The sequence below is a fragment of the Larimichthys crocea genome, chromosome XXII (assembly GCF_000972845.2).
Source record: "Larimichthys crocea isolate SSNF chromosome XXII, L_crocea_2.0, whole genome shotgun sequence".
NCBI classification, from domain to species: Eukaryota; Metazoa; Chordata; class Actinopteri; family Sciaenidae; genus Larimichthys; species Larimichthys crocea.
In genome coordinates this window covers 17,876,145-17,893,520 of record NC_040032.1, presented here as the reverse complement: position 1 = coordinate 17,893,520, position 17,376 = coordinate 17,876,145, and the positions used below count along the sequence as shown (strand labels likewise).

General features: G+C 37.3%; 1 protein-coding gene across 1 annotated transcript; it reads left to right on the top strand.

The window, feature by feature from the left end:
• The first annotated feature begins 1,306 nt into the window (after nucleotides 1–1,306).
• csf1rb (colony stimulating factor 1 receptor, b) lies at nucleotides 1,307–17,166 on the top strand. Its single transcript, XM_010731461.3, has 21 exons — nucleotides 1,307–1,438; nucleotides 8,357–8,611; nucleotides 8,758–9,203; nucleotides 9,286–9,448; nucleotides 9,654–10,029; nucleotides 10,321–10,436; nucleotides 10,625–10,733; nucleotides 11,771–11,943; nucleotides 12,041–12,141; nucleotides 13,085–13,211; nucleotides 13,680–13,784; nucleotides 13,865–13,975; nucleotides 14,250–14,409; nucleotides 14,936–15,009; nucleotides 15,102–15,190; nucleotides 15,414–15,536; nucleotides 15,649–15,760; nucleotides 16,029–16,128; nucleotides 16,334–16,460; nucleotides 16,566–16,665; nucleotides 16,750–17,166. The coding sequence occupies exons 1-21, from the start codon at nucleotides 1,384–1,386 to the stop codon at nucleotides 16,815–16,817; spliced, it is 3,090 nt and encodes a 1,029-aa protein (XP_010729763.2). The 5' UTR covers nucleotides 1,307–1,383; the 3' UTR covers nucleotides 16,818–17,166.
• The last annotated feature ends 210 nt before the right edge of the window (nucleotides 17,167–17,376 follow it).

Below are 17,376 nucleotides of genomic sequence, written 5' to 3'. Positions count from 1 at the left end.
AGGTTTTTTCTTTCTGATTTTATAGACTATGATGCATTGCTCTAGATTAAACTAGCCAACATTATATAAATATAACATCTACAGCAAAATGCAACATACACATGAATGGTGTTAATGAGACTAATTAAACTAGTGTTAATAATAGCATCATAAACACATTTATTGTCATAAGACATTCATAAACACTTCAAAACAATAAGGTTGTTAACTGTTTATAGACTGTTTAACATAACAGGTCAATAAAACCCTTATGAAACACACATTGTGTTTTTTAATTTGTTTTCAGAAATGTGTTTTGTGAAATGTGACATTTTGTTAAATGTTGTGTTTTGTGAAATGTTGTGTTTTGTGAAATGTTGTGTTTTGTCAAATTAGCATTTTGTTAAATGTTGCATGTTGTGAAATGTATGGTTTTATAAAATGTGTGTTTCGCAAAATGTCATGTTTTGTAAAATGTTGCATTTTGTCAAATTTGTGTTCTGTAAAGTATTGCATTTTGTGAAACAAATTTAGTGAAATGTTTCGTGAAATTAGTTTTTTTTAATTCGTTTTAGAAAATGTGTTTTGTGAAATATTTTGTGAAATGTGTTTTGTGAAACAGATTTAGTGATTTAGTTTTCTAAAACGTGTTTTGTGAAATGTGTTTTTAAAAAAGTTTTGTGAAATGTAATTTCTTGTGAGATATGTTGTGCGAAATGTGTTTCCTGAAACATTTTGTTTTGACCTGTTTAACCTTTAAAAAAATAAATCATACTGATGTGATTACTGATGTTTTAAATTAAGTTTTCAGAATCTTTTACATTGTATACTTTACCTTATTGTTGAAAGATACTGTAATTGTACTAACAATTGTACAATTTTTCAAACGTTGTTTTGACGCTATATTTAAAACATTTTCTTTGTGGCTACATAAGATTGCCATATATGTAAAAAAGATGGAATTTTGGTTTATTTTATCTTATTTATTTTGTCTTTTATCAGACAGTAAATAAGAAAAGATGGGCAATGTGTGCACGGCCCACATTGCCCATCGCTAAGCCCAAGAGTGTGTTTGGGGTGTGTGATAACCTCGGTAAATATATATATATCGGGACTTGTCGGCCCAAATAGCACGTCGGCCCACCGGGCAAATGCCCGGTATGCCAGATTGCCAGTCCGTCCCTGATGGCAGGCAGAGTGGAGGAACCAGGGAGGCCAGAGCGAATGGAGTTGATTTAATTTTTGAAAAAGACCATGAATTAAGGTAGTGACTAGTCAATTGGTAGTGTGGGTGGAGTCTAGTTGATGGGTGGTGTGGGTGGAGTCTGGTTGCTGCTTGACAGAGAGGAAGCTCTTCTCCTTCAGTTTTCAGTTTGTCTTCAACAATCACGAGGAAAAAAAGACATGAAGGTTTATTCTCTGCTGTTGTCAATCGTCCTCAGCTGCTGTTCTGCAGAAAGTAAGGAAACAAATTTTATTAAAAGTTTAGAAACTATTTATGAACTGTTTGTTAACTGTTTGTTAACATTATTAATGCTTTATTAAGGGTTCATTATCTTCATTCATGTGTGAAGGAAAATGTACAAATAAAACCCACATTTCACAATAAAATAATTGGTTTAAATGTTTTCATAAAGTTAATAGGTGATTATTAATGTTATTAAATATTAATCAACATTCTGTAAGACAGAGTATTCATTACTGCTGTCAGATATAAACCTCGTAAGTTTGTCTTACGTTAATAGGTCTACATTACCATTAATAAACTGCATTAACATAATTATCTCTAAGGACTTAATAATTTGGGAACAATTTCTGTTAATCAACAGTACTTAATTGTTTGCCAATTGCTTCTAACCAGTCAATTACTGTTCATTAATAGTTGGAATAACTCTTTATTGTGTTTCAGAATAAAGGTTAAAACAAAAAATAAATACATGTTCATGATTTTTGTGTGGAGATGAGTGTTGAAGCTGACAGTGAAACGTTTTTAATCCAATATCAAACACAGATTTCTCTGTGATATGATTTATATGAAGATCAGCTTTTATTCTAAAAGTTCTTCATCAAATAGCATCAAAAAGTTTGAGAGAAGGAAGTAATGTCATAAATACATTATAACAAAACAATAATGTTTGTTGTTTACATTTCTGATAGAGACCTGAACATGTGACCTCCTGACACTGTGACATGTTTAATCATAATCTTCGTAAAGCACCACTTCATAATCAGATCAGGACTGGTCGGATCATACAAAAAGTATAAACAAATATCCTGCAGATGTATCGAACATTATATTGTTACACATATACAAATATATTGTATTACTACGCATAAAATCAGACCGATCAGGTTCTTCCTGGTTTCTGAGATTAACAAGAAACTTTCTAATCAAAATTTCTGCTGCTTCATGTAAACTTCTTCTTCATCTTCATCTTATAATCTTCATCATTGTCTTCTTCTTCCACTACGAAACGGTTGCGGACTGGATGTAAACAAGTTACCGTGGTAACCAGTTCCTCCACCACTCCCACAGAGTCTTCAACAAAGAAGAAGTGAGACGAGGAAGTGGGAGAAAAGAGGCCCTCCAACATACACACACATTAAAACACACACACTATCCCAGGGTGTGTGTGTGTGTGTGTGTGTGTGTGTGTGTGTGTGTGTGGTCTCTGGTAGAAAATGTGTTTCCTGACTTTCTGAGGTTTCATCACCCCCCAACATTGATATGTTTTATAAACTAAATGATAAACGCTGTTAGTTTCAGGTATGAAATCCTGCTCAGGACTGAGGTTTTCTCCGACACATTTTTTTTGTCACCAAAACTAATCACCCAAAATTTTAAGATTTCTATTTTTATCTGTTAATAAATGCTGAAGTCAGCCAAATGTTTCTGTTTCTGAAAAGAAAAACTGGAGACACAAGGTTTGCACACTCTCATAAAGATAAAAACGTATTAATAATATTGATAATATCACAATCACTTACATCAAAATTCAGTCTCAGGAGAAGATCAACCTCAAACAAATAAGACAAAAAAAAATCATAAAATTAATAATTTATGGAGTAAAAAAGTACATCAGTATTAAAACAGTTTGATTTCTCTCAGTCTGATGGAGATCTGCAGGACACAAGTTAAAGTAAACATCATACATCATGAAGAGTCTGAATCAAGACGGTTCGAGTCCGTCCTGTCGTTGATCATACAGTCTGAACTCTAATGGAGGAAAAAACATTGTTCTAACAAAACATGTTCCCTCGTCTGGTGTTTTGGTGATTGTTGAGTGTTATCTAACACATCACTCCAAAATATCCCGTTGTTCAGTTGGGTTGAGATGATAATTTTCATACTTATGTGTAAAATCATCATTAAAACATCAAAACTATTTTAGTAAATTTGTTTAACTCGTTTCCCTGTAGTCACTACACAGAGATACTTTAGAAAAAGACAGTCTCCCCAAGAGGTCACTTTAGTAACTGTTCTGGAGCTTTTAATCATGAATATTTAAATCATTCTAAATATAGACGCACTTTAAAGAGAATCCGGTTGAATATGAAGAAGTTGGTTCTAAGATCTGTGGTGGACTCTCAGAAAACCTCAGAAAATGAAATGCTAAACATATTTACAGTTAATTTCTTGTTTTATTACTGTGTGATGTTGACGTCCAACTCTCACTTTTGTCAGTACATTGTTGTAGCTTCACTGTTTATCAGTACGTAGTTGTAGCCCCGTCAGCCAGGGGCCAGAGAATCCAGTTTGAGATTAAAATGAAATAATTCAGTTTATAGGTATAGGGTTTTTTTTTACACATTAATAAGCACTGATTATTAAATTGATTAATAACCATCAATAACAACAATATTAATAAGAATGAATAATCCTGCAGAGTTGTAGTAGCGCCGCTGCTGTTGCGGATGTTAGATCTTGGGCTGTGAGTCACTATGCAGTCAGAATTTCTGAAGTTACACAATGTGTTCATATTTAAGTGGTCTAAAGGCTCAGACTGACGCTGTTTCTCAGCATGCTGAGTGACCATATGTTAAAAAAGATGGTTTTTGTGTTTTGGGGTTTTTCGCTTTCTAATCTGAGGTTTACTCATAAAGTGAAGGTGGAAGTGAATCCCGTAGAGTCCTTCTTAAGTAACTGCAGCTTTCTGACGCATAACAATCTGGATATGAAGACGTCTGATCATCGTTTGATTTGAAATCAATCAATCGCAAGCAAACGATAGTCAAATTAAAAGCAGCAGCTGTTCTGGAGTCAGTGGACATCCACCTGAAACCTTAAAATATTTCTGAACTTTAGTTGTAAAAACCAAATAAGTGATTATTCAAAGTATCAACATGTGTGAAATAAACTTGTAGGAGGATCATTAAATATAGAAATAACAAAGACTTAATCTTTGTCTTTATTTTATCCAATACACACAAAGTAGAACACATTAACACGTACACACATCAACACACACACTCTCGCTGTTGGTCGTTTCACTTCCTGTTCTGTAACCCCGATGACATCAATCTTCAACTGTCACATGAAGTTGATTATATTTTTTTATAATATTATTATTGATCAAATCACTGATCGACCAGTCACACCTGACTCCTCATGTAATCCATTACTTTGGTCATGGATTTGTTTCTTTAATTTCAATGGTTGTTTTGGAGTTGGATGATGAGTCACATGTTCATAATTTGATAAACTTCCCTAGATTGTTATGTTATTTCATTTATATCTACAAAAGATTTGTCAACAAACATAAATATGTTTACTGGAAGGTCTGATTTGGTCCACTGGCCTGGCCTTGTATGTGTATTAGCTGGTGTTAGATTGTGTTAGTGTGTGTTTGTTTGTTTGTTTGTTTTAGTGTGTTAGTTTTAAGGAGAGTGCCTCTAACAGCTGTTTGTGTGTAATTCGGTGAATTACTGATTTATTTTGACCAAACCAGAGTTGTTGATAGTTGGAAAGACTACCAAAGATGTTTTGTCCTGTTTTAATGAATTTATGATATTGTTTTTGTCAATGGAGTGTGGGGTGGAGCAATAGTGAAATAAGAGCTGTAGTTGTAGAAGACAATTTTATCTTATCTTTATCTTTGACAAAAAGTGATTTTTGGTGTAAATGAGTTTTATTTTGTTTTGTTCACTTTAATATGTCTTTAACATTTGTCTGTCGGGTAAAATTACAGTGTACTGTAGCACCCATATGTTTTGGTGTAAGACGCTATGTTCTAGCGCAACATTTAGTGGCAGTTATGTCGTTAAATGTTTCTTTAATGGATGTTCTGACTAACCAGAAACCATCAAGAGCTTCATGATCTGAGATCAGTTGGTTTATGGTACACTTTGTTTGTGACTCTGTCACAGAGGATAATTAAAACGTGTTGTCCAGGTTACTGAACAGAATTTAGATTTAAATAGAGTTAGAGTTATGTAGAGTTATTGGATGCTTGTTAGTAAAATTCACCTTGGGAGTTGTAGTTTTTAAGTGATGTAACTTGTAGATCTAACTGTAAACATAAAGTCATGTGTTGATCAGTGGACCAAGTTACTTCCTGAATGTGATAATGGTTTGGAGTTTCCTTTTTGTTTATTTGTTGTTGGAAGGAAACAAGAATCATTGTATATATATGTGGGAGAAGTTTGCCTTCAGGATCGCCAGAAACCCTCTGTTCTCGTCTAGTGAAACCAAAGATCAACAATGACTTATTATTTGAACCCAAACCATGATCTGTTCCTAAACCTGACCAAACTGTGATTTAAAACTAACATCTCGTGCTGGACGTGAAGCACGGTCTTTCTGTGTATGATCCCATTGCAACTTTGTCTGTATTTACACCATATCACTACACTTTGTCAAACCAGTTTTCAAATAACTTGTTGCTCTTTAAAACATCAAATTCAGTCTTGATGAGCTTCATCAAGACTGATACAAGACGCAGAAACAGCATGGTTACCATCGAGACATAACCTCCGACTACAAGCCTTGAGGTGTCATATTAACTGTTTCTATGACTTGTTATCAAGAACTGTGGCATTATAATGCTGTGTAGAAATCATCAACCTAAAATATAAATTTTATTTAAAAAATATGTACATTACAAAATGTGTAGCACCAGTTTTAGCCTATGAGACAAGATTCGGGGAACCCCTACATGAAGGACATATGCTTAATAATAACAACAATAATCTCAAATCTTGCAATAAAACTACTGTTTTAGTGACTATTAACTACTAGCTGTGGCACATATCAATAAAAACAAACACTTCTATAACCATACTATTTTATGTAACCTGAGCTTTATTCTGAAAATCAGAGGAAAGTGAATGCTGAAGTTTTGACTTCAGTCATCTTCACTACAGGTGATTCCCATGACAACCCGCCTGCTGACATGACGACGGTCATCCCCACTGAACCAAATATGGACGTCGCTAACCCCATGAAATTGGAGATGGAGGACGAGACGCTGTGGAAGAAGGAGGTTTTGGAACTTCTGAGAGAGCTGATCCTGGTCCAGAGGGAAATCGCCAAGGGCCAGGTTCAGATGGTCCAACAGCTTGCCGTGCTGGAAACTCAGGTGAGTCGAGTTAAGTTTAAGTTTTAGTTTAGTTTAGTTTTATTTAGGTTGTCAGATTACTCAGCAAACTGCAAGCTCAGGAGGTTTAGTTTAGAATTTAGTTTAGTTTATCTCAGGTTTAGTTTAGTTTAGCTTAGTTTATCTAAGGTTTAGTTTATTTTAGCTTAGCTTATTTTAGCTTAGCTTATTTATATTATTTTAGTTTATCTCAGGTTTAGTTTAGTTCAGTTCAGTTCAGTTCAGTTTAGTTTAGTTTAGTTTAGTTTAGTATAGTATAGTCTTCTAAACTGTTCACTGGCAACCCACCATTTATTATCTCATCATCTAAAAGTGACATTGCATCTGGCCAAGTTTGACTTGAACTAACTGTGTTCTGACCTTGTGTTTTCAGGGTAGCCAGCAGATCCTGGATCTGCAGAATGTGGCTCGTCATCAGAGTCTGCTGGTTGAAAATCACCAGGCTTTACTGCTGCAGACATCCCGCATCGCCACCAACATGCAGGAAATCGCCAAAAACCCTGCTGCCTGAGATCCTCTGATAGTCCACAGGCAGCCGATGAGATCCTTTGTTTGTACTGACTATGGAATATGTTCTGAGCTAGCCAATAAGGCTGATCTTATTGAGCTAGCCAATGATTTTGATTTTTTTATACAAGAAAACCAATTAGATCAATCAGTTAGGTAAATGTACCTATTGTCATTTAATCAATGAGAATCAGTTTCTGATAATAATCACATTTCAGCAACAATACTTGTTTTTCTTGTTTCATTAAATCATCAATAAAAATAAACAGGTGTTTTCACCTGTTGCTGACATCACAGCAGCCCATTGGATAATTTAATTCTTGTGAAATTTCCTTGATTTTTCTTCTGTGAACTACTGCATCTTTTCTTTATTGTATCACCTCTTCTTCTTTGATTTTAAATAAAGTCCTTTTATCATCCATTCCATGGACGTGTTTTGTTTAATACAATATACTGTGTACTGAGGTGTGTATCAAAGTAGTATATTCAATGCAAAGCTGGGCCAGCCTGAAAGTCTATCCCTGACTAAGTGATGAAGTTACACCATTGGTCAGTTGAGTGTTGGAGTTTCCCAATTGGCTGTTGCTCTTTCGAAATGAATAGAAAATATTCCTGAATTATTTCCCCAGGAGGCTTAAAGGTGTCATCATTTCTTTCAATAATACTGAATAAATTGGTTGATCAGTCATGTTCGCTTAAGGGTGAATTGCAAAAGTTATAGGTTCAACCTGAAAACGAAAGTGAAAGTTTTCAATCATTACAGTCATCTATCTTTGAGAAGGGCTGAATTTGGGGCAACTGGACTTAATTGTAGATCCTTGAAAATGTTTCACCTCTCATGCAAGAGGCTTCTTCAGTTCTGACTGGCTGGTGGGAAAACCCAGGTACTTAGCCTTGGTAGGATCATTAGCTAGCCAAAGTTGCTACTTGGTTCGTTAGTCCTCCATGTTGTTGTGCGGCTGTCGTACGAGTCGTTAAGGTCACCTGAGGTCTGGTGTGAACCACTGCCACTGGAGTCACATGATTGGCTAATAGATGTTAGGAGCTGAGCTGTTCACTTGAACTATGTCAGAGCATTTCTAGAAAATATTATAAAAATCGATCAGAGCAGCAAATCAACATGACTAGTTTAAATTTGTGAAAATAACCTACTTAATGTGTGTCTTCAGGTATATCATATATCTCATCAAAGGTGCGCATGGTCAGTTGATGTCTGTTTTTGGTGTTATTCTGTTTCAGAGTTGTTGAATTAATTTACTGTTTGATCGTTTCAGATCCCCCTGATCCACCTGATCCTCCACTGATCCGTCTGAACTCTGTCATCCAGCCAAACCAAACTGAAGTTGTTCTGACTGCTGGCTCCAACTTCACCCTGAGTTGTCATGGCAAGGGTCCAGTCTCTTGGTCCAGTAATGCGCTCCGTAAGCTGGACCCAAAATTGAACCCCAGACACACCGGGACATATCACTGTGGTTACACCAACAGGAGCTTGGAGCACCTGAACACCTGGATCCACCTATATATCAATGGTAAGATTAGCGGAGGCTTCACGGCTCGCTCAGGACCTGCAGGGCCCTTCTAGACTTATATCAAACGTAATGTGTTGTTTTTACTATCATGATTATATCATGATACTCAAAAATGACTTCCATCTCCCATAATGCCTCTCTCTCAGACCCGACTGACCCCTCCAGCGTGTTTGTCACACCTTACAAAACCCGTGAGGTCAAGGAAGGCCAGGACTTCCTGTTCAGGTGTTTGTTGACCGATCCATCAGTCACTAACCTCACCCTCCAAGCAGAGACCAGTGATACCTGTAAGAAGCTGGGCCAGAGCGGGGGAATGAATTTTACCCTTGACCCCAGGAGAGGAGCCCTGATCCGAAACACGCAGGAGCGGTTCAGTGGATGCTATGTTTGTTCAGGCTGGAAGGATGGAAGGAGGTTCAAATCCAAACCTCTTGAGTTGCTGGTGGTTAGCTGTAAGATCTGTCATCCTCCCCCTGTGTCTGTCAGTCATGATGAACAGGTTCGTCTGGTAGGAGAGAAGTTTGAGGTCACCTGTCTAGGAAGCAATCCCTCGCATCAATTCAGACTCACCTGGACACAGCCAAATGCAGAGGTCAGAGGTCACCTATCTCTTTACACCTGTCTGTCTCTCTGTCTGTTCTGATATTCACTGGTTGTTTGTTGGTTTGTTTAAGACACCGAATGAGACTATGAGCCAACACTATGTCAAAGGCCACCTGTACATCAACAAAACCCTGACAGTCTCTGCTGTCAGTGAGGAACACAGTGGCACCTACACCTGCACAGGTGACAATGTCGCAGGAGTTGCCACTGCAACCACAAAGCTCAGACTTCTGGGTAAGAAATATAGGTGAATATTAAAACACATGGGAATTCATTTGTGTGAACAAGATAATATTAATCTGGAATGAGAAAAAAAAACGTGAGAGAACAAGATAATAACTTGCGCTGCACGCTGAAAATCTCCAAAATAAGCCTCCACAAAAGGATGGACAAACTGATTATAGAGTGATATTTACTCTTTCTTCTTCTTCCTCACCAGACGGTCCCTACCTGAGGATCTACCTGCAGCAGATGGGTCATGCTAATGCTAACACCAAGACCATAGCGGACTTGGTTACTAACATTAGTAGTGAATTGAAGGAGCAGGGAGAGCTAGAAGCTAACATTAGCAGCAGTTCACTGGAAGTGAATAGGGAACTAATTATTAATATTAGCACCAACAGAATTGATTTGGATGGGGATAGTAGTGCTAACATTAGCGGCAGCAGCATAGTGGAGGTATATGAAGGTCAAGATGTGATGCTGACCTTTGTGATAGAGTCGTATCCTCGAATCAGGAACCATCACTGGACGACACCAACAAACAGCAACAATAACACAGTGTACCAGGAGAGCTACACTGTTAATGGCTACAGGTCAGCATTATGAGAGTTCTACAACTGCAGGTCAGACAGATCCATTACACCACCAGTATCACCTTTATGTCTGTTAAGGTGATACTGTTGGTGTTCATGTTTTTTAGGTTGCATTTATTATTTTGCAGTCATTTACGGTGGTTTTGTTGTTAAGCTTTTGTTGTTTTAGTGGTATTGTTGATGTTAAGGAGGTATAGTTGATGTTGAATTTATTATTAAGGTGGTACTGTTGGTGTAGCAGTTTGTATAGGTGGTTGTGTTCATATTAGGGTGGTGTTTTTCATGTTGCAGATCAGTGGTGAGCTTTCTGCTGCATCGAGTTCATCTGGAGGATCAGGGTGGATACTCGTTCCACTTCTCAAACTCATTCTTTAGCGGCTCACAGAGCATCGACCTACGAATTTACCGTAAGACAATCAATGATCTTCTTACTCCACTTCTTCAGCTTCCCCTTTCCTTCTGACATGATCTATAAATCTAAACTATCTGTACAACTTTAAATCAGTGAAAGTCAACTTTTTCTTTCTTTTATCATGTATTACTTTTGTTTTAATCTTCCGAGTTAAAGAGGTATGAATTGAAATGTATTCTTTAGGTTCTCCGACTACCTTCTTGAGTGTGCAGAACAACACTGTGACCTGCAGCAGCTCTGGATATCCACAACCCACAATCCTCTGGTATATCTGCCCTGGGGTCCACGGCACGTATGTACCGAACAGACTACTTTGGCTACCATTCCGTAGTTGTCAACATACCCCTGTTGAATCCCTGATGTCAACCTGAGGGAGCGAGTCACTGAACAGTGGTCACTTCACATGTTTATATCACCCTCAAGATATAGCAATTATTATCATTTGGTGTAATAAAATGCATCATAATTAGGTGGTTGTACTCTGCAGAAAATCTCACAGACAGCTTGATATTGTACTGACAGACGTGCACCTCTCCCACCCATTTCCTCCCACTCTCCAAGTGGCCTCCGTGATATGTATGCTGTTAAGTAATACCAAGGGCTGAAGGGAAGTGAGTGAGGGAAGTAAAACTACTAATGAAACACAGCTTCATAAGTGCTGCCAACACTCCCCTACAGGCTGCACACTTCATTACAAACAACGTTCAGCTAATGATTTGAATGAAGTCTGATCATCATCATCGTTGATCACTTCATTATGCTTCTGCTTTATGTTTTTGGGGTTCTGAAACTATAATAACATCCGGTTCTTCCATGACTTTTATTATTTATCTCTTTAACTTCCATTTGTGTATTTCTTGCCTGCATCTGAGACAATGTGTTTAGTTTTTGTTAGTCACAGTTTCTGATCAACACTAAGGGTTTTGTTTCCTCCAACAGCTTTTTCTGTGCAGTAGTTTTAGAAAATTATGTAATTTCTTGTTAGAAGTAAATATTTCAGATATACATAGATATAATACAGGTTCTACAGTATATGTAAGTGCAATATACACGTTACAACATACATGCAGACTTGCCAGATAGGCTTTCTTTGAGTTACATGAAATACACAGAAAAACACTCTCATATCCTTTTTTTACCATCAGTACAAACATTTGCAGCTGCTGTCAAATGTTGTGGTGTTTCATTGAATTAAGTCATTTATATGTAAATATAATAATACATAGAATCTGCAATAAGATGTGTTGAGATGAAACTGTGAAATTAACAAACAAATTGGATGAAGCAAAGCACAAAACAGCCTGTCCTTCACCTTCACCTCCTCTGCAGGTGTGGAGACATCTCCACCTATCAGGTTTTGCCAGATGATGCGACCTCACAGGAAGAAGAAAAGGAGGAAATCAGGAAATACCTGACCCTCGACCTGTCACCTGGTGAAGATGTCACTGTGGAGTGTGTCACCAACAACAGCATGGGAGAGTCTCGTGGGGTCTTTAATCCTCGTAAGTGTCAGACTGTAAACACTGATGATTAGAAAACCTTGTATGTGACTGAATCAGTCATGTTCTTAGAGTCCAATAAATGTGTTGTGTTCTGCAGGAGGACCTCCGTTGATCCTCACACAGGCTCTGATTGGAGCTCTGACCACCATTGCCATCCTCCTCCTGCTTTTATTTGTTGTTTGTTACCATTGGAGACAGGTGATGATATTATTTGTTATGTTATTGTTGTTATTATTATTATTATTCTTATTATTATTATTATTACTTATTTACTCATAATAATAATGCTTTTGACTTACTAATTTATTTATTGACATTACTTAATAATGTTTATTTATTGTATTTTCCATTATTAATAATTTTCTTTTACATTATTTTCAATTCTGTTAACTTCAATGCATTTGACTTTTAAAAAAACTTTGCGAGTGTGTTTCAATATTCAACTATCTGTATGGCACTTCTTTGAAGTATGCATCATGATTTTAGGCTGCTTTTCTAGGTGTTACCCCAAACCTACCAAACCTCCTCACAGTTAACATAGAATGCACAATGCTTTATGATCTTTTATAAAGTGTAGCACTCCTGCACATATTGAGGTTTGTATGTATTTTTTATTTTTTGTCCATTAACAATTCATCTATCATTTTTGTTTTTTTAGTTTCAAAGTTCACTATGACTATTCAACTGGTGGTGAAATGGTACAGCACATTCACAAGAATCAGGAAATATTTATTTCTGAAAAGATGAACATGTTGTACCTGTAAATGTCGAATATATATAAACATAAAATGTCAAATAAGAGTAAAGAATAAGAAAGCACAATCATCTGAATTTCACTGAATTACATTCAAAATAAATATGAAAACAGTAAACATACATCAACAATGTAAGGCAAATGTTACTCATATTAAAGATCATAATCTAAACTGATTGAAAAGCAAACTGAGCAAACTTTTTTGATGTTCATTGTTAAACATTGTGTGTGGTATTGTTTTTAAATGGTGCTGTTAGAAAGGTCTGATTAACCGTTCTAATAGAAACAGATCATCTGCATACCTGGGAATATATTTACACCAACACTGTTTGCTCACATAGATTCAGTCATTCATTATGGCTGTCACTTTTCCACTTCTTCTCTTAGAAACCAAAATATGAGATTCGTTGGAAGATCATTGAGAGCACCAACGGAAACAACTACATCTTTGTTGACCCCACCCAGCTGCCGTACAACTACAAGTGGGAGTTTCCCCGAGACAAACTCCGCCTCGGTGAGAAACAGTGTTTTACTCAACATTGAATGCTATTATTTTTGTTTAGTTAAATTTCAGTCAGGCTGCAAGATAACAAGTTATTTGAATCTATTATTATGTTGTTGTTGATTACACAATCAACAGGAAATTAATTAACCTTCAATCATTACATCACAGGAAACTAATTCTCTTTGAGTTTTCTTGGTTGGACCCTTTTAAGACGTTTTGGAACAGCTGATGACATTTTATATATATAAAATCTATTATTTATAAAGTGCTTTTCTAATACTCAAAGACCCTTTACAGGAGTTAGAATCATTAAACAACCCAACATCATTAATGACACATTAAAAGTAGTTTTAAAAGGCTTTTGAAGAGCGATTTTAATGTGGACAGGTAGATAAAGACAAAACATAATCAATATATTAATATTGAAAATAACTGTGAACAATTATCATAGGATCTGAAATCTGCTTTCTCCTTCAGGTGCTGTTTTGGGTTCGGGAGCGTTCGGGAAGGTCGTTGAGGCAACAGCGTATGGGTTGGGAACTGACAATGACGTCACACGAGTAGCTGTGAAGATGCTCAAACGTTAGTCATCATTATCATCATCATCATAATCATTACTTGTATAGCACATACAGACTTATGTTTCATGTGTTAATGAACAGCGAGTGCTCACTCTGAGGAACGTGAAGCCCTGATGTCGGAGCTGAAGATCCTCAGCCATCTTGGTTACCATGACAACATCGTGAACCTACTGGGCGCCTGCACTCAAGGAGGTGATGACGGTTTTAAATCTTAACAACAAATAATTGTTTGTTTGATAAAAAAAAACTTTCTACACATGAAACTATATATTTGAGAAGAGGAGGATGTTTATGTGTTCAGTATGAACTAATACACACTTACTTAAGATTTATTAATAATAATTGTGCTACATAATTAAACATTGCTCATTAAAATTCCTCTTTTTCCACTGTGCAGTGCATTGTGAGAGACAGACACTGTCACCATCATCATATTTTAACATTTGACCTCTTTGCATCCTTTCAGGCCCCATGTTGATGATTACAGAGTACTGTAGCCATGGTGACCTGCTCAATTTCCTGCGGGCTCATGCTCAGGACTTCATGGCGTCTATTTTGAGTGTTGATGAAGTGAAGGGGGAGGCCTTCTATAAGAACATGGCTAACCAGCATGCCAGGCTCAGGAGGTCTGAAGTTTTTTCTTTTTACATGAACAACATAAAATGTTAAAACCTGCAACACAAACATGTTAATAATAATAATACTTTATGATTATTCAGTATGTGTGGATGAGGTACAAGAAAACAGAGGTGGAAATTAACTATGATGTAAATATAAAAGTGAGGTAGAAAGTCGGGCAAATCTCTGATCGAATATGTGGCAGTCCAAAAGATATCAAAGATCAAAAGTCTGGTTCACTATCAGTAAGTATAAACCAAATACTGATTTCAAACTCGATGAATATTATGTATTCAGCTCAATATTTCATCAAGTAGAGTACCATACGAATACGAAGAAAAATTGTGACGCAAAAATTGCACTATAAACTATTAAGAAATATGAGCTTATCTAGAATTTCCCTTAGACTTGTGTGTTTAAAGTATTATGTTAAAGAAACAAACTCATTGTAGAGTACAAAAAGAAATCCAACAGCATCCCCTGGGTAGAAATTTGTTTTGAAAAACTTGCTTGTGATACTATTGTGTGTTGCAGTGACAGCGGGATCTCGTGTTGTTCAGAGTATCAGGAGATGCAGCCAGTTCTGAGTCCAGGACAAACACACTTGGGTAAACACCTGAACACACCTGATCACACCTGTAGTTTTTTGTCTCAGAGGTCAGACCTGTCTGACTTTCTCTTCTGTCTGTTTGTGTCTTAGATGTGCAGACAGACAGTCTGTCTGTTGGTGACCTCATGAGGTTTTCCTACCAGGTGGCTCAGGGTTTGGACTTCCTGTCCACCAGGAATGTAAGAACTCACATGACATGTCCTCACAATGCAGTCATGTCCTTATGATGCAGATATGTCCTCACAATGCAGTCATGTCCTCACAAGCCATGTCCTTACAATTTAGACATGTCCTCATGATGCAGATATATCCTCACAATGTAGGCATGTCCACATAATACATGTACTCACGACACAGATATGTCCTCACAATTCAGCCATGTCCTGTCTGTCTCTCTGTCAGTGTATCCACAGAGATGTAGCAGCGAGGAACGTCCTGCTGACTGATCATCATGTTGCAAAGATCTGTGACTTCGGCTTGGCTCGAGACATCAGGAACGACGATAGCTACATCGTCCAGGGAAACGTTAGTCCAGCGTTCTTTATATGATGTATATAATCAATATTCAATATCAGTATAACTGATTTCTGCTTCCTATGTGTTTTGTTTTGACACTTCCTGTGTTTTGTCTTGACAGGCTCGTCTCCCAGTGAAATGGATGGCTCCAGAGAGCATCTTTCAGTGTGTTTACACCGTCCAGAGTGACGTCTGGTCCTACGGAGTCCTACTGTGGGAGATCTTCTCTCTGGGTAACCATGGCAACACTGGACATCACCTTATCCAATCATATCACAGCTATGATTTTGACCAATAAATTACTTAAGTGGTGGTTCTGTCCTGGTCATCAGGTAGTCTCTACATACTACAGTACCCATGATCCACAGTGGCTGTTGCTATGGACATTATAGTAAAGTCACACTCAGAGTCAGAGTCACCTCTAACTTGCTACAGAAGTGCACTCTGGGACTTGTAGTTGACATCTCTCACCTCTGACTGTGTGTGTGTCTACCTGCACAGGTAAGAGTCCTTACCCAAATGTTGCAGTGGATACCAACTTCTACAAGATGATCAAAGATGGCCGCCACATGACTCAGCCAGATTTCGCTCCACTAGAGATGTGAGCAATCTAACACCTCTCATACTTGTTCTTACACACCTGTCCTCACACAAGTGACCACACAAACCTGCCCATTCACACCTGTCCTCACACACCTGTCCTTACACACCTGTCCTCTTACATCTGTCCCCACACACCTGTTCTTACACACCTGTCCTCTTATACCTGTCCTCACACACCTGCCCTCACACATCTGTCCTCTTAGGTATCAGCTGATGACGCTCTGCTGGAGTTTGGAGCCCACAGACAGACCAACCTTTAAAATAATTGGTCAGCTCATTAACAGACTCCTTCCCTCCACCAAAGACACGTCACCACATTACAGCGACAAGGTGAGGATAAATGAAAACACCTGCCCTCATTTCATCTGACAGGCTTTAAAAACAGAGTTTAACAGTCGGTACCTGAACACATCATTTATCTTCTTCTGTCCTCAGCTGTACAGGAACATCGATGAGTGCGGAGAAGAAGAAGAGGAAGAGGAGGTCAGAGGAGGAGACGCACTGAAGAGAGGAGAAGAAGAGCGACGCCAAAGAGGTAATTAACTAGTTTGACATCCGCTGTTGCTAAGAGACAGTTTACCTGCATAAACTTGACTCCACCTTCTTTTGATCCTCTCAGAGCGCCATGATGATGATAATGCTGATGAAGAGGAGCCAATGATAAAGAACATCTATCAGCTGTCCTGATCAAAATAAAACTCTTTTTTGTTTTTGTTTATTTGTTTGTGCTTTGCTTTTTAATGGGCGTGTTATTCCAAATTCTGAACTACTTACAGTTACAGTTACAGTTTTAGATCTTTAGTCCTCAGTAAACCCAACATACCCATATTATGTGTGTAATTAAAATACATTATAAACTCCATGATGGCATTAAACCACTGACTGAAAACAGTAAAGGTCAGTTTCTTTTTTTTTCTTTTTTTACATAAATGTAATTTTTATTAATCCAGTCTTGATCAGAAGTGTAATTTTTTTTTTTTGTATTTTTACTGTAATTTTGTTTTTATTGTGTAAAAATAAATTCAGACTAACAGCAGACTGAAACTCTTCTCAGACTCATCACAAGACTACACTTTCAATGAGAGAGGATTGTAATTTATATACAGTACTTTATAATGGGTATATAAAGATGTAATAAATTGTTAATTTAATTTTAAAAAAGGTTATATTACCGATACCCTTGAATAGCTCCTAAAGACACCAACAACTGGACTTGCTAAATCGCCCTTCTCGAACTGTCACTTTA